This window comes from Rattus norvegicus, chromosome 6, assembly GCF_021556685.1.
Source record: "Rattus norvegicus strain SHRSP/BbbUtx chromosome 6, alternate assembly SHRSP_T2T, whole genome shotgun sequence".
Taxonomy (NCBI): domain Eukaryota; kingdom Metazoa; phylum Chordata; class Mammalia; order Rodentia; family Muridae; genus Rattus; species Rattus norvegicus.
This window is the reverse complement of record NC_141539.1, coordinates 47,386,729-47,411,712: the sequence shown is the minus strand read 5'-3', so window position 1 is coordinate 47,411,712 and position 24,984 is coordinate 47,386,729. Positions and strand designations below refer to the sequence as shown.

The window sequence follows — 24,984 nt, the reverse complement described above, 5'->3', positions numbered from 1 at the left end:
AAAGTCCTGGGGAAGGGAGAGGTCCCTAAGCAGCCTGTCGTCCCTCAAGGCCAAAGTGTTCATCAGAAGAGCTGAGGAAAAGATGAAGGGTGTTGGGTCTGCCTGTGTCCTGCCGGCCGAAGCCACACAGGGAGGTTCATATAAATGCTACCATTTTCCATGTAGAACAAAACAATAACAGAAGAGGCTGAGCAAGCTGGAGCCAGTCAGTTTGTAGTGTTCCTCCAGAGTCGCTGCTGCAGCTCTTGCCTAACCTCCTTCAGTGACGCACTAGGATGTGGAGTATCAGAGAATTAAACCCTCTCCTCCCCAGTTGCTTACAGTCGTGATGTTTTGTCACAGAGTAACAGGCACTTGTTTGGAAGCTGTAGTTCAGGGGTAGAATGCTTACAGCCTGGATTTGATTATTTCATGGTTATAATGTACACTGGCAGTTTTAAATATCTACCCTTTCCACTACAGACTTGTCTGTTTCACTACATATGTGATTTCTCCTCTTGGATGTCTAACAGCTGTCTCAAACTTAACATGTCCCAAACCCTACCCCTGGTCCCACCTGCCCTTTCTGTTTGTGGCAGTTCTTTCCTTCTACCTGCTAAGGCTGAGAAACCTGCAGGCATCCTTGACTCCTGCCTCCCACACCCCACATGAAGACCATCAGGAAGTCCCGTTGGATCTCTCACAAAACCCTTCTACAGCCTACTGCTCATCCTGTCTTGTGTGCTGCCAGCCCCATCCGCTGCCGCTCACCTGATATAGGATTGGGTGGGTGGTCCAGGGAGGCCTGAAGTTCAGCATTGCTTCTTTTCCACACCTCATGCTAACCTCATTTCCCAAGACCCTTCACCATACTGGTAAGTCCTCCATGGCCAGTCTGGGTTACATAACATCCTTTCCAAGGCCTTACTACACACATTCGTTTGCTCGATCTGGAATCAATAGTTATCCATAGCTCAAACACGGTAGGTTAGGGTGCAGACACTGGCCTCTCTACTTGGAACAGTTGCATCCAAAGCCCTAAGGTCGCATTTGCAGCGTTACTGAGGTCCCTACATTCCAAGGTGGGATCTGTGGTTCAGAACTGCTAGGCAAGTTCTCTATCTGTAAGTGACTCCCCAAACACATTTTTAAAAATTTTTTATTAGATATATTTCTTTACTTATATTTCAAATGTTATTCCCCTTCCTGGTTTCCTGTCCATAAGCACTCCCATTCCTTCCCCCTCCCCATATGGGTATTCCTCCTATACATCCCCCCTTATTGCCTCCCACCCCCATATTCCCCTGCACTGGGGGTCCAACCTTGGCAGGACCAAGGGCTTCCCCTTCCACTGGTGCCCCAAAAAGGCTGTTTTCTACTACATATGCAGTTGGAGCCCTGGGTCAGTCCATGTATATAGTCTTTTGGTAGTGGTTGAGTCCCTGGAAGCTCTGATTGGTTGGCATTGTTGTTTTTATGGGGTTACAAACTCCTTCAACTCTTTCAATCCTTCCTCTAATTCCCCCCAAGGGAGTCCTGTTCTCAGCTCAGTGGTTTGCTGCTTGCATTGACCTCTGTATTGGACATGCCCTGGATGTCTCTCTCAGGAGAGATCTATATCCGGTCCCTTTCAGCATGCATTTTTTATCTTCATCAATCTTATCTAGTTTTGCTGGAGATAAATAAATATATATATATATATATATACACACACACGCACACACACACACACACACACACACACACACACACACACACACACATATATATATATATATATATATATATATATATATGGGCCACATGTGGGGCAGGCTCTGAATGACAGTTCCTCAGTCACTGCTCTAAACTTTGCTTCCATATTCCCTCCTATGGATATTATTTCCCCCTTTTAAGAAGGAGTGGGAGCATCTGCATGAAGGAGTGGGAGCATCTGCATTTTGGTCATCCTTCTTCTTGAGCTTCCTGTGGTCTGTGGATTACATCTTGGGTAACTCGAGCTTTTTGGCTAATATCCACTTATCAATGAGTGCATACCAAGTGTGTTTTCCTGTGACTGAGTGACCTCACTCAGGATGATGTTTTCCAGTTCCGACCATTTGCCCACAAATTTCATGAAGTCATTGTTTTTGATAGCTGAGTAATATTCCATTGTGTAGATGTACCACATTTTCTGTATCCATTCCTCTGTTGAAGGGCATCTGGGTTCTTTCCAGCTTCTGGCTATTATAAATAAGGCTGCGATGAACATAGTAGAGCACGTATCTTTGTTATATGTTGGAGCATATTTGGGTATATGCCCAGGAGGGGTATAGCGGGGTCCTCAGGTAGTACAATGTCCGATTTTCTGAGGAACCTCCAGACTGATTTTCAGAGTGGTTGTACCAGCCCAAACACATTTTTAATTTAAAATATATTTTTCTATCCCTTTCAGGAAACAGTACTGCAATACTAGTGTGACAGAAATGATGTGATTTACCAATGGGCTTCCAATTTCGTTTCTTATTCGCCAGGATTTAATGTGATACTATCCACCAGGTGTTTACTCACATCAACAAAACTTTTGTAAGTTTTCAGTTAGCCTAAGATTAAAGTGTCATAGAGAATCCCAATTTTTCATTTCTGTTTTCTATGTGCTAGGCAGCATCCCAGGGCGCAAAGACAACCAGAGACACCAAGTATGAAATTTAAAGGTCATGTTTTGACTATTTTGAATAATTCTTTCTTTCTTTTTTATGGCATCATAAGACCATAGAGCACCTTTTGCTTTTCGTGACAAGCATGTGGGCTCCTATACCTGGACAGGTTAGTGACCCGTGTGCAGCTCTGAGGCCTCTCCTTTGTTCACCTATAACTTAGTCCTTTCCTTTTGACCCAGGCATCTTAGACCTGGATCACTGACCTTTGCATACAGACTTATGAGGTCCTTGCCAAACTAGGAAATGCTGGACCACCTCCCAAGTTTCTAGCAAACGTGAGTCTCGAGGACTGAGGCGAAGTCCTGGAGGGTAGCTGCCACTCTTCAGACACACCTCAGCACTGGAACTGTCCTTTACTCCAAGCAAAAGTGCCATAACACACTTCGGAAGCAATTCAGAGCAAACGGCTCAGAGAGTGGCTTGGACGGGCACCCAGATTGCCTGGCCGTCACTTCAAAGCTCTGAGATGGGACAGTAAGGGGCAGACATGGAGATGCCAGGTAAAGTAAGCAGGGGGGCCAACTGAAGGAACAACACATGCAGGGCCTGGGGATGCAGCTCAGTTGCTAGAATGCTTGCCTAGCATGCACAAAGCCCTGGTTTGGATCTTCTGAATACAAACATAAACATAAAATTATATCTGTCAATCTAGTACTCGGGAGGTGAAGGCAAGCCAAGGTCATCCTCGACTATACAGCAAGGCTGGCCTAGGATACATAAGACCCTGTCTCAAAATAAAATAAGCTGGGTGGTGCACTTGCCTTTAATCATAGCACTTGGGAGGCAGAAGCAGTGTGGATATCTGTGAGTTTAAGGCCAGCCAGGGAGAAATAATCAGGTCCTGTCTCAAAAACAGCCACCACCACCACCACCACCACCACCACCACCACCACCACCACCACCATCATAGGACTACCATATGCAAAAAATTCTAACAACAGTAAAAAAAACAAGACAAACAAATACTACAAATTAAGCAGCCAAATGACAGATGTCCCTCAAAAGCCCTCTTCTAGGCCAGTTAGGAAGCCCAGAGGCACAGAGTTTACCCAACATATTAGTTTGACTCCGATGCTACAAAGCAAATAAGAAATTCCTTAAAGTTCTCTCTATAAAATGCATGAGTTGGGTTTGGTGGCTGTAATCCTAGTACTTGAAAGCCTGTAGCAGAAGGATTACCAAGAGTCCAAGGCCAGTCTCGACTAGGAAGTTAGACCTTGCCTCAAAAGACCAAAACCAAAACAACAAAAATTTCCAAAAGGAAACTGTGATGGTTTGCATATGCTTGGCCCAGGGAGTAGCACTATTTGGAGGTGTGGCCCTGTTGGAGTAGGTGTGGCCTTGTTGGAGTAGGTCTGTCACTGTGGATGTGGGCTTTAAGGCCCTCATCCTAGCTGCCTAGAAGCCAATATTCTACTAGCAGCCTTTAGATGAAGATGTAGAACTCTCAGCTCCTCCTGCACCATGCCTGCCTAGTTGTTGCCATGTTCCAACCTTAAGGATAATGGATTGACCCTCTGAATCTGTAAGCCAGCCCCAATTAAACATTGCCCTTTATAAAATGTGCCTTGGGGGTTGGGGATTTAGCTCAGTGGTAGAGCGCTTGCCTAGCAAGCGCAAGGCCCTGGGTTTGGTCCCCAACTCCGAAAAAAAGGAAAAGAAAAAAAAAAATAAAATAAAATGTGCCTTGGTCATGGTGTCTATTCATAACAGTAAAACGCTAAGACAGAAGATAAATTTTACTTCCTTCATGTTATAACTAGTTTAATAAACAGCCACAATTCATTTTGAAGTCTAGATCATTCTGGATTGCACCAGACGCCTCTTTCCTGAAAATTCACAGACAAGCACCACAGTCAGACTCAAGCAGTCATGAGAAACACCTTTGTTTTTCTGTCACGCGAGTGAATTTTAGTGCCTCATGTCAGGGCCCAGGGCTCACCTTGGCTTTCCTTCCACTTGTGCGAACTGGGTTTTTACAATAGGCCTGCTTGCTCTTCTGAAGGTAGCGCTTCCAAAAACTGTGCAAGACTTCATTCTACCAAGGAAGGAAAACAGGTGATGGTGACATACGCATAGGCACATGTACCACACAAGCTCTCACACTCTACAGATGGCCCCTGATCTACATGCGTTCTCACATGCTTCTCCTTACTGGGCACATGGGAAAACCAAATAAATAATGTTCCATTTTGTTTTTCAGTGCTGGGGATTAAATGCAGACCTCAAGATAGACTTCTAAGCTTAGAGTTAGGGGAGGGTCCACTCGAGTCCCACTTTTCAAACGACAACAGCTAACATCCAGACACACGTCACTTACCTTTAGTTCTGGGCTTACTCCGAGGGTCTCCAGGGCTTCTGCTTGGTGATAAAGTATGCACTGGAAGCCTTCACACACGTACCAATCCCAGCCTTTCTCTGAAGGACAAATAGCTAGCCTTAGATGCATAGATCCTAACTCACTACAATGCTTCTACATAACGCCATCTCTGTTTACATGTGCCGAAAGACTTCCATTTTTGTACTTCAAATAGTTTTCTTGTGTGTACACATGTACGCTTTATGAATATGCATGTATTCTTTGTGTATGTGTGTATACTTTGTATGTATGTGGATTTTGTGTCTATTTGTGTTGTACATATTGTATGTATGTACATTTTGTATATGTGATTTTGTATGCTATATATGTATACATGCTTTGGGTTTTGTTTTGTTTGTTTTTTTAATAAGGTCCCACTATGTGACTGTGCCCAGTGGGGAACTTGCTATGCAGATGAGGTGGCCTCAGATGTGTATCAATTTTCCTGCCTATGTTTCCACCTCCTAAGTGCTGAAAGCACAGACATCCATCACTACTCAACCATGAATAGCTTCTTTCTTCCTTTATAAGATTTATTTACTTATGTATATGAGTGCTCTATTTGCATATATGCCTACATGACAGAAGATGGCATCAGATCATTTTATAGATGGTTGTAAGTACACCATGTGTGTAGTGGCTGCTCAACTTGTGTGTCAACTTGACACAAGTTAGTCATTGGGACAAAAAGACCCCAAGTTGGGAAAACACCTCCATGAGATCCAGCTGTAGGGATGGCATTTTCTCAATTAGTGATCAGTGGGGGAGGGACCAGCCCATTGTGGGTACCACCTTTGGGCTGGTGGTCTGAGTACTATGAGAAAGCTGACTGAGCATGCCAGGGGAAGCAAGCCAGTCAGCAACACTCCTCCTTGGCCGCTGGATGAACTTCTGCCTTTAGGTTCCAACCTCGCTTGAGTTCCTGTCCTGGCTACCTCCAATAATAGACTAGAATCTGGAAGTATAAGACAAATAAGTCCTTCCCTCCCAGCTTGATTCTTGGTCATGGTACTTTATCACAACATTAGAAACCCTAGGACAATGTGGTTGCTAGGAAATATACTCAGGAACTTTGGAAAAGTAGCCAGTGCTTTTAACTGTTGAACCATCTCTCCAGCCTGATAGTCTCTTTCTTTCTTTCTTTTTTAAAAAAGACTTATTTCTTTATTTATTAAATATAAGTACACTGTAGCTGTTTTCAAACAATCAGAAGAGGGCATCAGATCTCATGACAGATGGTTGTGAGTCACTATGTAGTTGCTGGGATTTGAACTCGGGACCTCTGGAACAGCAGTCAGTGCTGTTAACCACTGAGCCATCTCTCCAGCCCCAGCCTGACAGTTTCTATCTGTACATTCTTTTTACTAATTGGATGCATTTGTATAAAGATGCTAAAGCTAAACATTTTGTTATCATACTCAATTTTCCCAGTTATCCATGAGGCAGAAAACTGACTACTTGGTATGTTTTTTAAAAAAAAATGGGGGCTGGGGATTTAGCTCAGTGGTAGAGCCCTTACCTAGGAAGCGCAAGGCCCTGGGTTCGGTCCCCAGCTCCGAAAAAAAAAAAAAAAAAGAACCAAAAAAAAAAAAAAATGGGTGAAATTTGCTTGTTTGAGATTTTTGTTTTTGTTTTTGTTTTTATTTGGTTTTGAGACAGTGTCTCACTGTAACCCAAGTTGTCCTGTGACTCAATACATAGACCAAGCCAGCATGGAATTGTCTGCCTTTGCCTCCTAGTGCTAGAATCAAAGGCTTTGCCACCATACCCAGGGAGATTTAAGTTTTTTAGATGAGTATTTTACAGTGCCCAAAGCATTCCTATGTGGAAATACTTGGTCACTGCACCCACCAGTTTTCTGTTCCATTTCAACAGTATTTTAGTTGATGAATATGCAATGCCATGATCCAATAAATGATGCCTAGAGGTCAGGAAAGGGCAATCCACACATTTAAGAAAACAAACTAACTCAAAATGGCACTCTGCTTTTATGAAAATGGTTCTGGAGAGAGAAACTGAAACTAAGAAATTTGATATACCACTGCCTAGGTACCAGATGTATCCTACGTATCTATATGTGATATTGTGTGCAGTGTTTGTAATTGTTACTGTGTATGCACATGTAAGTGGGTTTCGTGTGGCCATGTGTGGGAGTGTGTAGATCTGTAATCAATGACAGGGTCTTCCTTGATCACTCTAAATCCTTTAAAAATTACTATTATTTCGTTTCATGTATATGGGTGTTCTACCTGTATGTATGTATATGTACCACATAGGAAAACCAGGTGCCCACAGAAGCCAGAAGAAACCATCCGATCCCCTGAAACTCAAACTACTGTCAGCTGTAAGCCATCATGTGGGTGTTGGCAAAATGCTCTTCCCTGCTGTCCCATCTCTCCAGCCCTTCCACCTTTAGCTTTTTAAATGGGGTTTCCCAGTGAATTTGAAACCCGTGGATTTGGTGAGGATGGCTGGCCAGTGAGCTTTGCAGATCTACCTGAATCCATCCCTCCCAGTACTGAGGTCACAAGGAGCATGGCATAATTAGCCACTTGTACATGTGTTTTGAGGCTCTGACCTCCAGTGCTTGTATGTCAGGTACTTCACTGAGAGAGCCATTTCCCAGCTCCTGAATATTTCAAATGGACCATTCTTATGAGGTAAGAGATCATAAAGAAATTGCCAGAGCAGTCAGAATTATATGTTTAGCTATGGTAACAACCAATTGCAGACAATGCTACAGTGGGTGAAGACCCTTGATTTTACCTGCCATAGCCAGGCAAACACAGAAATTCATTCAAAAGCACACTATCAAAATTTCTCACACATGGCTTCTGAAGTTTGTTACTGACTCCCACACAGCTTCTCTGCACACCCTGAAGACTCCAACTCCTTCCACCCACCAGAATATCAGTGAAGGGCAGAGTCTTAAATATAAAAAAAGCCAATCATTTCTGATGCATGCAGAGGCGAACAGGATAAACCCTCCAAGTGGTATGCATGGACAAGGTTCCCACATACTGTCATACAAAGTTAGACACTGACGATGTTGCATTTAACTTTCTCTGTACTCTCCTACATATATTGGTAAATGGTTTTCTTTCACAGGTGACAATGCCATGACTCTGGCATTGACTAGGAGACACCACCTAATGCACCATCCAAGGTTCCGTAGACATTTAAACCTGAACTATACACTTTAACTATTTACATATCTAAGTTACAACTAATCGTGTTTTACTCTAATAAAACTGAATAATAATCAACCAAGTTTTAGCCTATTAAAAAGTCACTATTGGGCTGGAGAGGTGGACGGGTCAGTGATGAAAGAGCACTAGCTGCTCTTGAAGAGGACCTGGGCGCCGTTCCCAGCATCGACATGGTGGGGTCACAACCATCTATAACACAGTCCTCTGCCCTCTAAGGGCACCTGCATATACAGAAAAATACCAACATACATAAATATAAAATAATCATTTCTTTTAAAGTTACTATTAAAGCTTAAACAGAAATCTGTGTATTTGAGCATTCTCTCTGTTATTTATCTAAGGATTTCACATATATATATTTCATGTATGTCCATATATGTATGTTCATACACATGTCACCACATATACATTTGGATACATACCTTGACAGCGACCTTTTGTAGAACTATTTACCATATCATTAGGTCAGTGGGTTTCCACTTGACAATCTATCTGGTCCTAGTTAGTCACAAAAATATAAAAACACCAGCTGGATATTTTCAGATCCTTCTCAATAATGGCCCACTGTAAGAATTCACTGAATCGGGGCTGGGGATTTAGCTCAGTGGTAGAGCGCTTACCTAGGAAGCACAAGGCCCTGGGTTCGGTCCCCAGCTCCGAAAAAAAGAACCAAAAAAAAAAAAAAAAAAAAAAAAGAATTCACTGAATCAGTACTCATGCTATAGCTATCTTAGGAAAAAATAATCTTTCCTGTTTTAAAAAGGTATGTTCAAAATTCAACGTGAGAAACAGTGTTCAAAAGGTGAACATGGATGGCATTGAGCTAGCCCAATCTGAGAGGCACTCAGCTGAACCATTTCAGACAATCACATCACTATAGCACAGCACAAGACACAGGCCAGGTTCAGACAGCTGACACTGTTACTACCTTCTGCGGGACAGCTGCCCCTGCAGAAGAGCAGCCTAAGGACAACACATACTTCAGCGCATTTGCTCCCGAGTGTACCCCCAGCAGCAACTGGACTTTAATAACTTGGACTTTCGTCTATGTCCTCATGAAGGAACGTGTGAGGGAGCCTTGCTGTGGGCATCGGTACTCACCATGCTTGCTTCTCTGTCTCAGGCCCCTGCTAATGGAGTTGATCTTGGTGTTAGGGATAACTGCAGTGCTCACGACTTCCTCGGATCGCTGCAGGAAACAAAGACAGGCCATGAGGAGGAAAGCTCTGTACCTTGAAACTCACCTCCCAAGTGCACACTGAGAGTGCCGGACCGAGAGTGCGAAGCCTTACTCTGACAGTCAATCTTTATTCTACTTTCTCATTCAAAACATTGGTTCCTAAAAGAGACAATTACACAGTAACCAAACAAACAAACCCTTACCTAAATTATGAGATTATAATGCAATTAAATTTAAATTTAAAAAGCTGGACAAGGTGGTGCATAACTTTAATCCCAGCATTTGGAAAGCAGAGACAGTCAGATTTTTGAATTTGAGGCTTGCCTGGTCTACAGAGCAAGTTCCAGGACAGCCAGGGCTACACAGAGAAACCATATCTTGAAAACAACAGCAAAACAAAACAAAGATGTATTAAAAGCTTTTATTTAAATTTTTAAAAAATAAGGGGAATCAAACAAAACCAAAAATAAAATATACTCATTTTTTATCTGTGCAAAATACACTTTAACATGAAAACAATGTGTGGTTAGGGATAGTGGCACAAGCTCATAATCCAAGCACTTAGGCGGTGAAGGCAGGAAGATCAAGAGTTTAAGGCCAACCTGTGCTACATAGACCCTCCCTGAAAATAAACAAGGGACAACAAAAACAACCAATTTCCTGACTCCCTGCCATGGCTAATGCCTGCCACACAGGGAGACTCATCCTCTTTCAGCATGGTTGTGTGAACATTAATTCAGAAAGGATTTCATTTACAAAATTACTACCATGGGTGTGGGGAGCATGCCTTTAATCCCAGCACTAGGGATCAGAGGCAGGGCAAACCTGGTCTACATAAGTGAGTTCCAGGCCAGACAACATTACAAAGTAAGACCTTATCTGAAAAAAATAAAATAAATAAAATAAAAGCACTTTTTATTTCCATAAAAGCACTTTAAAATGGTAATAGTACCGTTCATAACAAACTGATTGGTACCAATGGCTATCAAGGGCAATTATCTCAGACTGACTTTCTTGCAACTAAAAACAAAATACTGAGTCTCATTTCTGGATAAAAGTAAAAAATTTTAAATAGTAAATAATATTAATAAACTTTTCTAAATTTAAAAACTGAGAATGAGGGAGGAGGGTTCCAGATAGCCTGGGAATGCCCTGTCCTTTGAGCTCTCGTTCCAGGCTCTACCACCTGCAGCAGAGTGAGTCTCATAAGAGTAAAAGGCATAAGCTGAGGAGTACCCCACCAACCTAACATGCCCGAACATGTTCAAGCCCCCAGAGCCAGCCTGGGCTACATGAAACCCATCTCAAACACAGTAAGAGGCATGCCTCTAACAATACATTTCTGGGTGCAGATACTGTTTTCAAAACACTATGGTATACTAAAGAGGATATGGTGAGAAGTCATGCCAAAACAGCACAACACCATTATCCAGAAAAGACAGTAAAACATGTAAGAAGTGAGAAGGGGCTTCACACTCTCAAACTATGTAAGACACAGAACAAGAACTAGGGAAGGCTAAACATCCCCATAATTAGACTGTGGCATATTCAATACTTAACAGAAATCTGTGATACTTTGAACAACGTAGTAGAAACCATGAAGAAAAATACTCAGTGAGACTTAAAGTTTCCTTTCCCTTTCCCTACACAGAAAAACAAAAGTCGGGACAGGAGCTGCTCAGAGTGCTGGGCACTTGGGCTTCCACTTACATAGTTTTCAACATGCACTATTCTTACAAAAATTATTAAACTCACATAATTTAAGCCCATACTTGATATTAAATGCTTAAGGACTTATAAAAATATGTGCCATCTAAACTGGCCAGATTAAGGACCCTAAGTTCTTTTTCCTGACTAAAACACACCAGGAAAAAAGCTTTCCACTCAGAAGGCTTTCCTGGGATTGTACACAGTGCCAAGAACTTGAAGAATCACACACAGTGAACTGAGGGGAGAGGAGAGAAGCAGACTGTCAGGGCAGGAGAGCTCTATCGCAGCCTCTGGAACAGGCGTTCCAGGCTACTGACTCACTAGTCATTCTTCGCCCACTGATTTCAACAGCACCATACTACACAGCTCCAGGAAGCACAGCTGTACACTCTTCTATGTGTTGAATATGCCTGGGCTAGTGTAAAGCCCAGAGTAACTTCACTCAGGCTTGCCTATGGTGTGGAGGGCAGCTTCTCAGACTCACACAGCCTTTTACAAAAACACATTGAGACCAGGGATATAGTTAATAGGACACTTGTCCAGCACACAGAATGTTCTAGATCATGCCACTGAACAGGAAGAAAAGAAAAAAAATGTCATCCACTTTTAAGAACTGTACATTCTCACTCCCTTGGGTTGAGACTCTTAAATATGAAGCTTGGTAGTAATATTATATTCTTTCAAACTAAAAATGATGGTAGTTGACTTAATCAGTCCCAACCAAGAAACATCAAAGACAGAAATAAAAGAAGCCATTAGTTACGGCTGTTCAATTCCTATGAAATTAGTGCCCTGACTCCACCTGCAAATGGAGGCTCCTTCACTATGTTTACATCTGAACTGCACTATAAAATTAACACTGACTAAACCACCGGAACCTCGATGAGCATCAAAGCACAGGATAAACTGCATACATTTCAAGTGTCCAATCTGACGGATTTGTGTACCTGAGTATTTGCATATCTTGATGGGACGTGTCTCCATTGCCATGATCAAGGAGATTATCACTCCACCATTCCCCAGTGCTTTTGGTTAAGTATATACTGGGGTAATATCCTGTCTGACTAACAGGGAAGCAAACAAGCATTTGAGCTATAGACTGAAGAAGCCACCTCAAAGGAACACACCTGTATGGGGATGGGGAGATGATTCAGGGCTGAGAGCATGCATGGGTCTTGCAGAAGACCCTTGGGTTCCCCACCAATCATCAACTCACAAACATCCCAAACCCAGCTCCCCCTGCTGGACTCCATAGGCACCTACACTCACATGTACATGCACATACCCATACATACACACACTTTTTATAAAAGCAAAGTGCTTTGTGGAACTGAGTCATCTGCTAAATTAGTTATGTATCTTAAAGGGTCTTCTGTTGTTTCGCATCTTTGTCTGAGGTAGGAAGGCAAGTCAGCCCCTATCATACTCTATGTTGGGACACAGTCTCTCTTCTGCCCCAACTAGACTTTCTGATTAAATGCTGAGGGCAGTGCTTACTCCTTCTTGGCTCTGCACTTCTAGAAAATCCTTCCCTGTGAGGAAGAACAGTCGAGGCATGTTTAGCTAGTCCAGCATCAGGCTGTCCGCACTTTGGGTACTGGCCTAAAGGTAAGATGTGCTGACTAGAACAGGACCTGGAACTTTCAGTGTGGAGATAACCTTGTTTACCATGATTACACAGTACAGCGTGACAATCTCTAGTTTAAGAAACAGGTGTGGTGGCCAGTAAATATCTTCAACAAAATCATAGAAGAAAACCTCCCTAACCTAAAGAAAGAGATGCCCATAAGTATACAAGAAACCTACAGAACTCCAAATAGATTGGACCAGAAAAGAAATTCCTCCTGTCACATAATAGTCAAAACACCAAATGCACAAAACAAAGAAAGAATATTAAAAGCAGTAAGGGAAAAAGGTCAAGTAATATATAAAGGCAAACCTGTTAGAATTACACCAGACTTCTCAACAGAGACTATGAAAGCCAGAAGATCCTAGACAGATGTCATACAGACCCTAAGAGAACACAAATGCCATCCCAGGTTACTGTATCCTGCAAAACTCTCAATTAACATAGATGGAGAAACCAAGATGTCCATGACAAAACCAAATTTACACAATGTCTTTCTACAAATCCAGCCCTACAAAGGATAATAGATGGAAAATTCCAACACAAGGAGGGAAACTACACCCTAGAAAAAGCAAGAAAGTAATCTCCTTACAACAAAATCAAACATAATTTCACCTCAAACAACAAAAATAACAGAAAGCAACAATAACTATTCCTTAATATCTCTTAACATCAATGAACTCAATTCCCCAGTAAACAGACAAGGACTAACAGACTTGATACATAAAGGGGACCCAGCATTTTGCCACATAGAGGAAACACACCTCAGAGACAAAGACAGACACTAAAAGGCTGGAAAACAACTTACCAAGCAAATGGTCTGAAGAAACAAGCTGGAGTAGCCATTCTAATATCAAATAAAATCGACTTTTAGCCAAAAGTCATCAAAAAAGATAAGGAAGAACACTTCATATTCATCAAAGGAAAAATCCACCAAGATGAACTCTTTCTTTTTTTTTTTTTTTTTTCCCCCTGGGCTGGGGACCGAACCCAGGGACTTGCGCTTGCTAGACAAGCGCTCTACCACTGAGCTAAATCCCCAACCCCCAAGATGAACTCTTAATCCTAAATATCTGTGCTCCACATGCAAGGGCAACTACATTCATAAAAGAAACCTTACTAAAGCTCAAATCATACATTGTACCTCACACAATAATAGTAGGAGATTTCAACACCCCATTCTCATCAATGGACAGATCATGGAAACAGAAATTAAACATAGACATAGAGAAACTAACAGAAGTTATGAACCAAATGGACTTAACAGATATTTATAGTACATTCTATCCTAAAACAAAAGGATATACTTTCTTCTCAGCACCTCATGGTACCTTCTCCAAAATTGACCATATAATTGGTCACAAAACAGGCCTCAACAGATACAGGAAGATAGAAATAATCCCATGCATGCTATCAGACCACCATGGACTAAGGCTGGTCTTCAATAACAACAAAAACGACAGAAAGTCCACATATACATGGAAGTTGAACAACATTCTACTCAATGATAACGTGGTCAAGGAAGAAATAAAGAAATTTAAGACTTTTTAGAATGTAATGATAATGAAGGCACAACATACCCAAACTTATGGGACACAATGAAAGCTGTGCTAAGAGGAAAATTCACAGCTCTGAGTGCCTCCAAAAAGAAACTGGAGAGAACATACATTAGCAGCTTGACAGCACACCTAAAAAAATCTAGAACAAAAAGAAGCAAATACACGCAAGAGGACTAGAAGGCAGGAAATAACCAAACTCAGGGCTGGAATCAACCAAGTAGAAACAAAAAGACTATTTAAAAAAATCAACAAAACCAGGAGCTGATTCTTGGAGAAAATCAACAAGATAGATAAACCCTTAGCCAAATTAACCAGAGGGCACAGAGAGTGTACACAAATTAACAAAATCAGAAATGAAAAGGGAGAGATAACAACAGAATCTGAGGAAATCCAAAAAAAAAAAAAAAATCAGCTCCTAATACAAAAGCCTATATTCAACAAAACTAGAAAATCTGGAGGAAATGGTCAATTTTCTAGACAAATACCAGGTACCAAAGTTAAATCAGGAACAGATAAACCATCTAAACAACACCATAACTCCTAAAGAAATAGAAGCAGTTATTAAAAGTCTCCCAATCAAAAAGAGCCCAGGACTAGATGGGTTCAGTGCAGAATTCTATCAGACCTTCATAGAAGACCTCATACCAATATTATCCAAACTATTCCATAAAATTGAAACAGATGGAGCACTACCGAATTCCTTCTATGAAGTCACAATTACTCTTATACCTAAACCACATGAAGACCCAACAAACAAAGAGAACTTCAAATCAATTTCCCTTATGAATACTGATGCAAAAATAATCAATAAAATACTTGCAAACCAAATCTACAAAGAGAACTTTAGACCAATTTCCCTTATGAATATTGATGCAAAAATAATCAATAAAATACTTGCAAACCAAATCTAAGAACACAATCATCCATCATGATCAAGTAGGCTTCATCCCAGGGATGCAGGGATGGTACAATATACGGAAATCCATCAACATAATCTACTATATAAACAAACTCAAAGAAAAAAACCCACATGATCATCTCATTAGATGCTGAGAAAGCATTTGACCAAATTCAACACTCCTTCATGATAAAAGTACTGGAAAGATCAGGATTTCAAGGTCCATACCTAAACATAGTAAAAGCCATATACAGCAAACCAGTAGCTAACATTAAACTAAATGGAGAGAAACTTGAAGCAATCCCACTAAAATCAGGGACTACACAAGGCTGCCCACTCTCTCCCTACTTATTCAACATAGTTCTTGAAGTTCTAGCCAGAGCAATCAGACAACGAAAGGAGGTCAAAGGGATACAAATTGGAAAGGAAGAAGTCAGATCACTATTTGCAGATGATATGATAATATACTTAAGTGGCCCCAAAAGTTCCACCAGAGAACTACTAAACCTGATAAACAACTTCAGCAAAGTGACTAGATATAAAATTAACTCAAACAAATCAGTGGCCTTCCTCTACTCAAAGGATAAACAGGCTGAGAAAGAAATTAGGGAAATAACACCTTTCACAATAGTCATAAATAATATAAAATGCGTTGTGACTCTAATCAAGCAAGTGAACAATCTGTATGACAAGAACTTCAAGTCTCTGAAGAAAGAAATTGAAGAAGATCTCAGGTCTCCCATGCTCATGGATTGGCAGGATTAATATAGTAAAAATGGCCATTTTGCCAAAAGCAATCTACAGATTCAATGCAATCCCCCATCAAAATTCCAACTCAATTCTTCATAGAGTTAGAAAGATCAATTTGGGGGCTGGAGAGATGGCTCAGTGGTTAAGAGCACAGACTGCTCTTCCAGAGGTCCTGAGTTCAAATCCCAGCAACCACATGGTGGCTCACAATCATCTGTAATGAGGTCTGATGTCCTCTTCTGGTGTGTCTGAAGACAGCTACAGTGTACTTACATATAATAAATAAATCTTTTAAAAAAAAAAGAGAGAGGTGCTCAGAAGGTGTGTATGTGGGTGCGGGTCTAAAACATGACACAATTAAAAAAAAAAAAAAAGAAAGATCAATTTGCAAATTCATTTGGAATAACAAAAAACCCAGGATAGCGAAAACTATCTTCAACAATAAAAGAACTTCTGGGGTAATCACCATCCCTGACCTCAAGCTGTATTACAGAGCAATAGTTATTTAAAAAAAAAAAACTGTATGGTATTAGTACAGAGACAGGCAGGGAGATCAGTGGAATAGAATTGAAGACACAGAAATGAACCCATACACCTATGGTCCCTTGATCTTTGACAAAGGAGCTAAAACCATCCAATGGAAAAGATAGCATTTTCAACAAAATGGTGCATGTAGAAGAATGCAAATTGATCCATTCTTATCACCCTGTACAAAGCTTAAGTCCAAGTGGATCAAGGACCTCCACATCAAACCAGATACACTCTAACTAATAGAAGAAAAAGTGGGGAAGAGTCTCGATCACATGGACACTGGGGAAAATTTCCTGAACAAAACACCAATGGCTTATGCTCTAAGATCAAGAATGGACAAATGGGACCTCATAAAACTGCAAAGCTTCTGTAAGGCAAAGGACACTGTCATTAGGACAAAACAGCAACCAACAGATTGGGAAAAGATCTTTACCAATCCTACAACAGATAGAGGGCTAATATCCAAAATAAACAAAGAACTCAAGAAGTTAGACTCCAGAGAGCCAAATAACACTATTAAAAAATGGTGTACAGAGCTAAACAAAGAAGTCTCAGCTGAGGAATATCGAATGGCTGAGAAGTACCTAAAGAAATGCTCAACATCCTTAGTTATCAGGGAAATGCAAATCAAAACAACCCTGAGATTCTACCTCACATAGTCAGAATGGCAAAGATCGAAAACTCAGGTGACAACAGATGCTGGTGAGGATGTGGAGAAAGAGGAACATTCCTCCATTGTTGGTGGGATTGCAAACTGGTACAACCACTCTGGAAATCAGTGTGGAGGTTCCTCAGGAAATTGGACATTGCACTACCTGAGGACTCAGCTATACCTCTCTTGGGCATATACCCAAAAGATGCCCCAACATATAAAAAAGACACATGCGGGGCTGGGGATTTAGCTCAGTGGTAGAGCGCTTACCTAGGAAGTGCAAGGCCCTGGGTTCGGTCCCCAGCTCCGAAAAAAAGAACCAAAAAAAAAAAAAAAAAAAAAAAAAAAAGACACATGCTCCACTATGTTCATGGCAGCCTTATTTATAATAGCCAGAAGCTGGAAAGAACCCAGATGCCCTACAACAGAGGAATGGATTCAAAAAATGTGGTACATTTACACAATGGAGTATTACTCAGCTATTAAATATAACGACATCATGAAATTCATAGGCAAATGGATGGAACTGGAAAATATCATCCTGAGTGAGGTAACCCAATCACAGAAAAACACACATGGTATGCACTCACTGATAAGTGGATATTAGACCAAAAGCTCGAATTACCCAAGATACAATCCACAGACCACATGAAGCTCAAGAAGAAGGATGACCAAGTGCAGATGCTTCAGTGCTTCTTAAAAGGGGGAACAAAAATATCCATAGGAGGGGATATGGAGGCGAAGTTTGGAGCGGAGACTGAAGGAATGGCCGGCTATTCAGAGCCTGCTCCACATGTAACCAAATCTAGATAAGATTGATGAAGCTAAGAAGTGCATACTGACAAGAACCAGATATAAATGTCTCCTGAGAGACACAGTCAGAACATGTCAAATACAGAGGTGAATGCTAGCAGCAAACCATTGATCTGAGAACAGCATCCCTGTTGGAGGAATTAGAGAAAGGATTGAAAGAGCTGAAGAGGTCTGCAAACACATTAGAACAATGCCAACCAACCAGAGCTTCCAGGGACTAAACCACTACCAAAAGACCACACATGAACTGACCCATGGCTCCAGCTGCATATGTAGCAGAGGATGGCCTTGTTGGGCACCAGTGGAAGGAGAAGCCCTTGGTCCTACCAAGGTTGGACCACCAATGTAGGGGAATGTTGGGGGGGGGGCATGAAGGCAGGGTGGATAGTGAGGAGAACACCCTTATGAAGAATAGAAGAAGGGGAGGAGGAGGGAATAGGGGGCATATGTCCGAGAAACTGGGAAAGGGAATAACATTTGAAATGTAAATAAAAATAATCCAATAAAAAAAAAAAGAAATAGGTGTGATGGGGTTAGAAGACTTAGAAGTAGCAACCACTTTGAACTCATTGGTAACACAAATGTGTATCAGAGAATGGGAAATAAATTCAGCCAAAATTGAAGGACCATCTACATCAGTGAAATTCTTAGGAGTCAAAGTGGTGTGGGGCACACAGAGATATTCCTTTTAAGGTGAAAGTTATTGCACCTGTCCCCTCCCACCACCAAAAAAGAAGCACAACCTTTAGTGGGTCCATTTGGATTCTGGAGACAGCACAGTCCTCACTTGGGTGTGTTACTCAGGACCATTTACCAAGTGACTCGGAAAGCTGCTTGCTTTGTGTGGGGCTTGGAACAGGAGGAGGCTCTTCAGCAGGTCCAGGTTGCTGTGCAGGCTGCTCTGCCCGTGGACCATGTGATCCAGCCGACCCTGTGGTACTTGAGATGGTGGTGGCAGATAGAGATGCTGTTTGGAGCCTCTGGAGGCCCCTGTAGGTGAATCACAGAAGAGGCCTTTGGGATTTTGGAGCAAAGCTCTCCCATCATCCACAGACAACTATTCTCCCTTTGAAAAACAGTTCTTGGCCTGCTATTGGGCCTTAGTGGAAACTGAATGTTTGACAATAGAACAGCAGGTTACCACGTGACCTGAACTGTGATTATGAGCTGGGTGTTATCAGACCCTCCAACTCATAAAGTAGGACGCGCACAGCGGCGGTCTATTATCAAATGGAAGTGGTATATACATGATTGGCCTGAGCAGGTCCTGAAAGCACAAGGAAGTTATATAAAGAAGTTGCTCAAATACCCATGGTCTCTACTCCTGTGACAAGGCCATCTGCTGCCAAGCATGCGCGTATAGCCTGTTGCGGTGTTCCCTGTGATCGGCTGACTGAAGAAGAGAAGACTAGGACCTGGTTTACTGATGACTGTGCACGTTATGTGGGCACCACCCAGAAGTGGACAGCTGCAGCATTATAACCCCTTTCCGGGACAACCCTAAAAGATACAAGTGAAGGAAAATCTTCACAGTGCGCAAAATATCGGGCAGTACACATGTTATTACAGTTTGTTTGGAAGAAGAAATGGCCAGATGTATGACTGTTCACTGGCTCATGGGCTGCAGCCAATGGATTGGCTGGATGGTCAGGGACTTGGAAAGATCATGACTGGAAAATTGGTGAGAAAGACATCTGGGGAAGAAGTACGTGGATAGATCTCTCCAAATGGGCAAAGGATGTGAAGATATTTGTGTCCCATTGAAATGCTCACCAAAAGGTGACCAGCTGAGGAGGAGTTCAATAATCAAGTGGATAAGAGGACCCATTCTGTGGACTGTCAGCCTCTTTCTCCAGCCATCCCTGTCATTGCTCAATGGGCACATGAACAAAGTGGCCAGGGTGGCTGAGATGGGGGTTATACTTGGGCTCAACAACATGGACTTCCACTCACCAAGGCTGACCTGGCTACAGCTGCTGCTGAATGCCATATCTGCCAACAGCAAAGACATATGGCACCATTCCTTGAGGTGACCAGCCAGCAACCTGGTGGCAGTTGACTACATTAGACCATTTTCTCCGTGGAAAGAACAATGTTTTGTTCTTACTGGAGTAGATAATTATTCTGGTTATGGATTTACCTTTCCTGCACATAATGCTTCTGCCAAAACCACCACCCATGGACTTACAGAATGCTTTATCCACCATCATGGTATTCCATACAGTACTGCTTCTGACCAAGGAACTCATTTCACAGCCAGAGAAGTATGACGTGGGCCCATGATCATGGAATCCACTGGTCTTACCATGTTCCCCACCATCCTGAAGCAGCTGGTCTGATAGGAAGATGGAATGGCCTTTTAATGATACAGTTACAATGCCAATTAGGTGGCAGCAGCATGGAGGGCTGGGGCAAAGTTCTTCAGAAGGGAGTATATGCTTTGAATCAGCATTCAATATATGGTACAGTTTCTCCCATAGCCAGAACCCATGGGTCCAAGAATCAAGGGGTGGAAAAGGGAATAACTCCACTCACGATCATGCCTAGTGACCCTCTAGGAAAATTTTTGCTTCCTGTCCCCACAACTCTCGGTTCTGTTGGCCTAGAGGTTTTGGTTCCAGAGAGGGGGTGACCACCACATTGAACTGGAAGCTCAGACATCCCCCTGGTCATTTTGGGCTTTTAATGCCCTTAAACCAACAGGCTAAGAAAGGAATAACAGCATTAGGAGGGGTGATAGATTCAGATTACCATGGGGAAATTGGATTGCCTCTCCACAATGGAGGTAAGAAGGGTTATGTCTAGAGTGCAGGAGATCCCTTAGGACATCTCTTGGTACTACCATGTCCTGTGATTAAAGTCAATGGGAAACTACAACAGCCTAATCCAAGCAGGATGGCAAAGGGCACAGACCCATCAGGAATGAAGGTATGGGTCACTCCTCCAGGAAAAGAGCCAAGATCTGCTGAGGGGCTTGCAGAGCATAGAAGAAATACAGAATGGGTATAGAGGAAGGTTGTTATAAATGCCAGCTAAGGCTACATGATCAGAATTATAAAGTAATATGAATACTTCTGTTTTATTTCCTTAAGAACATATTTGTCAGGCTGGAGTGATGGCTCAGCAGTTAAAAGCACTGACTGCTCTTCCAGAGGTCCTGAGTTCAATTCCCAGCAACCACATAGTGGCTCACAACCATCTGTAATGGGGATCTGATGCCCTCCTCTGGTGTGTCTGAAAAAAGCTACGGTTTACTCATGTATATGAAATAAATAAATCTTTAAAATAAAAAGAATATATTTGTCTTTCTTCCAATTTCCTTAACATCAATTGGTATTTAAGTTGAGATACTAAAGGAATGTTCCCAAGGGACATTGCCCCATTGTAAATTACAAATGCATTTGCAATTGTTCAGGGAATAGTTATATCATGTTAGGTGTATTCATGACTTTGTTATTTCAGGTGGACATGAGATGTTATTTGTGTCAAGTTGACAAGGGGTGGATTGTAATGGCTATTCCTGGTTGTCAACTTGACTATATCTGGAATGATCTACAATCCAGAATTGGAGGGCTCACCTGTGATCCAGACCTTGAGGCTGGGAGATATAAGTTTCTGACCTGGATCTTGGCATGGAAATCATGAGGCATAGTGGCTATAAATCCCAGCAGACTTAAGGCAAGGAGATCTCTGAGTTCAAGGTCATCTGGGACAAACCAAGTCCCAGATCCAAGCACGGTAGTACACACCTTTAATCTGAGACACATGTCCTGCTGGAGACCTACGGACATTGGAAGAAGGAAGATTCTCTCTCTTCTCCACCACCCTGCCTTGTGGGACTAAGCCACTGCTAGATTCTTGGACTTCCATTCATAGCTGCTGCTGATCATTGTTGGGGAGTTGGACTACAGACAGTAAGTCATCAACCAATTCCCTTACTATATAGAAACTACCCATGAGTTCTGTGACTCTAGAGAACCCTGACTAATACAAAGTCCTATCCAAAATCTTTGCACTCCTCTGGCATTAGCCACGAACTCATCTAGTGTCAGGTGTGGTGGTGTATGGCTTTGATCCTAGCTCTCTTGGCTCTCTGAGTGGGAGCCTACACAGTCAGACTCTGTCTTAAAACGAGAACAACAAAAACCACTAATGACTCATGAGCCCTGCTTGCTCTGTCTATCTGTGAGATACATTGTATCTCACAGGTTGTTGTGAGGCAGGAATTACATAATGGATGAGAAAGTACTTGGTAGGGTGTAAGGAACTACACAAAGATATTTGGTAAGGAAGAATGTTTCCAATACACCCAACAGTCCCCCACCATTCTAACATTCTGTCCTCCAAATCTCTAAGCTGGTACAACATGTTAAAAACTAATAAAAATATCCTTCAAGTATAATGCTAAATACTTCAAACTGGGTGTGAATCCCAGCATTCAGGAGGCAGAGTTAAGCAGATCTCTGTGAGTTCTAGGCCAGCCAGGTCTAAAGCAAGTTCCAAGACACCCGAGGCTGTTACATAGAGAAAACCTGTCTCAAAAACACCAAAACCAAACAAACAAAAAACCAACAACAAAACCTCGTACATACACAGTATAAATGAAATGAAAAAATGTGACTCGATGCTGACTTGAAAAGTTCATCTCCAGTCTAATTTGCAAAGTTCTTATCCAAGGCTGTTTCTATTCTTGGAATTCAGCCACTGAGTGAGTGATGTGGATTCAGTTTTTAGGAGTCAGGCCATGTACCAGGTTGAAACTGCAATTTTAAAAACATAATCAAGTTCGTGAATGCCATGTTACTTACATCTGTGACATTGTGGCAGGAGGTACAATAGTATTTGCCTTCATCAGTAAGGCCCCAGGAGACAGCGGCGCACTGAGAACAGCGGTCTGTGAATGCTTTCTGTGGAAGGCAGAAATCTGTTACTGTCAGGCCAACACACTGCACCTTAAACCAACCCATGGTTCTAAGTTCTACTTCCAGTGTTCCTGGCAATTTCATCATCCCCCCCCCCCAAATTAAAAAAAATCATGAAAAACTAAAAATATATCAGACAGTATTATAAATAAGGAGAGTTTAGTTTCTTTAGTAGTAAGAAATGCTATAACTATGCTGTTACTAAAACTGCTGAAATATGCAGTGTGAGAACAAAGAAGGAAAGGTGGGCGGGGCTAAATTGGAAACAAAGATATAGGTAAACTTCCCGAAGAGCTGAGGGAGGAAAAGACAGCCCAGTGTAGGCAAAACAAACACACAAAGATTAAGAACACTGTTGGCTTTCCCTTTGGGGCACTGAGAATGTATCATAAGGTAGATGTTCCAAATTTTGATTTATTCATCCAGCAATATAAAGGGTATATCAACTACATGTGTACTAGATGTTTAACTGGGTACTTGGGGGTTCTACTGTAAGCAAAAGGAGCATAGGGTCCTGGTCTATATGGACGGATCATGGTGGGTTATAATTTTAGTTTTATCAACTTATTATCTAGACACATTATTACATTTGTAATAAATACAAATAGTATTGACTGTCTACCATGAGTCCCTAATTGGTTCCTAATTCTTTGGTGTTTGGCATATGGGTCAATTACTGAATATGTCTATCATGTTAAAAGTGCAGGCAAAGTTCAGGAGCATCCTGACCACTTTTATGATGAGGTATGGGCACATGTGCTGGATAGTTGACACAAGCTAAAGACATCTGAGAGGAGGGAAGCTCAATTAAGAAAATACCTCCATACCATCAGGTGGCAGGTAGGCCTGTAAGGCACTTTCTTAATCAGTGATTGGTGAGGGAGGGTCCGACCCAATGTGGGTGGTGTCATCTCTGGGCTGGTAGTTCTAGGATTTACAGACCCTGGCAGGTTGACCAAGTCATGAGGAGTAAGTCAGTAAACAGCACCCTTCCACAGCCTCTGCATCAGCTCCTGATTCCAAGTTCCTGCCCTGTTCTTTAGATGATTGACAAATGATGTAGAAATGTTAGCCAAATAAACCCTTTTCTCCCCAACTTGCTTCTTGGTCATAGTGTTTCATTGCAGCAATAGAAACCCTAAATAGCAAGCACACTAGAATGTCTGAAATTTGTACTCTAGACAGACTGACAGGAATTACTTGGAGGCATCCCAAGTTCCAGGTCCTGCTCTCCTTTACGCGCCCCAGCATCAAAGGGAGCTTTACTGGATGGTCTCCTCTAAAGAAGACGAGCCATGGGGGTGGCTATCCCACAAGCTCACAGCTTCATCCTCTGTCTGGCCCACGGTCCATGTGAACAAACACTCCACCCACCGCATCTCCCAGGGCGGACTAGGAGCCAGGTTCCGGGCCCCGTGGCCGCCGCCCCTCGCTCCGCCCACTATGCGGGTCACCGCCCCCAGCCGACGCGTCCTCCGGGCTCTGCTCCTTCCCCTCCTCCTCCTCCTAGTTGTCCTTGGTTGTTTCAGTTAGGGAACCCGAGTTGGAGCTCGACCCATACCTCTAGGTACTTACCATCTGCTCCACGTCCATCGCTGCTGACACCGCTACCCAGGCACCGCTTCCGGGAGAGCCGGGGAGAGCGCTCCGGCAAGAAACACTGTCTCTGCCTTTGCGTTCCAGAAGTCTTCTGTGCTGTCTTTGTCGGGCTCAAGACCCAGGCTGCAAGCAGGCAATACAGGACCGAGACCAGGCCCCAGAGACAGAGCTCAGACCTACACGGGTTTTCTGGAATTTTGTTTCTGTAGCTGTGGCTGTCCTGGAATTCTGCTCAGGAGATCAAACTGGCCTCGAACTCACTGAGATCCACCTGCCTATGCTTTCTGAGTGCTGAGATTAAAGACGTGTGCTAGCACTTCCTGCTTCTGGATTTTACAAAATGTATTCTCAATGTTTTGAAGTAGAGAACTCAGATTGTTGAGCTAGAGCTGGATTTCTATTTGGATTTTTTTTTTCTTCCCTGATCCTAGAAACCAGACTCTCCTACATGCTAGCAAAGTACTCCACATCACTGAGCGACATCCCCAGCTCTTAGA

General features: G+C 42.4%; 1 protein-coding gene across 11 annotated transcripts in view; it reads right to left on the bottom strand.

The window, feature by feature from the left end:
* The window catches only part of Taf1b (TATA-box binding protein associated factor, RNA polymerase I subunit B), a 76,408-nt gene extending 51,917 nt beyond the window's left edge, over window positions 1-24,491 (bottom strand). For 3 of the 11 annotated variants that reach the window (XR_015622158.1, XM_087554775.1, XM_087554776.1), the window contains exons 1-6: window positions 24,464-24,491; window positions 23,716-23,925; window positions 22,775-22,873; window positions 9,348-9,435; window positions 4,999-5,096; window positions 4,621-4,716 (exon numbers count right to left, since the gene is read on the bottom strand). Coding sequence is in view for 10 of the 11 variants with exons in the window: in XM_087554775.1 (XP_087410901.1) it covers window positions 4,621-4,716; window positions 4,999-5,096; window positions 9,348-9,435; window positions 22,775-22,873; window positions 23,716-23,799 (465 nt within the window). In the remaining variant the exon portion in view is untranslated. 11 annotated transcript variants of the gene reach the window in all.
* Window positions 24,492-24,984: the final 493 nt, after the last annotated feature.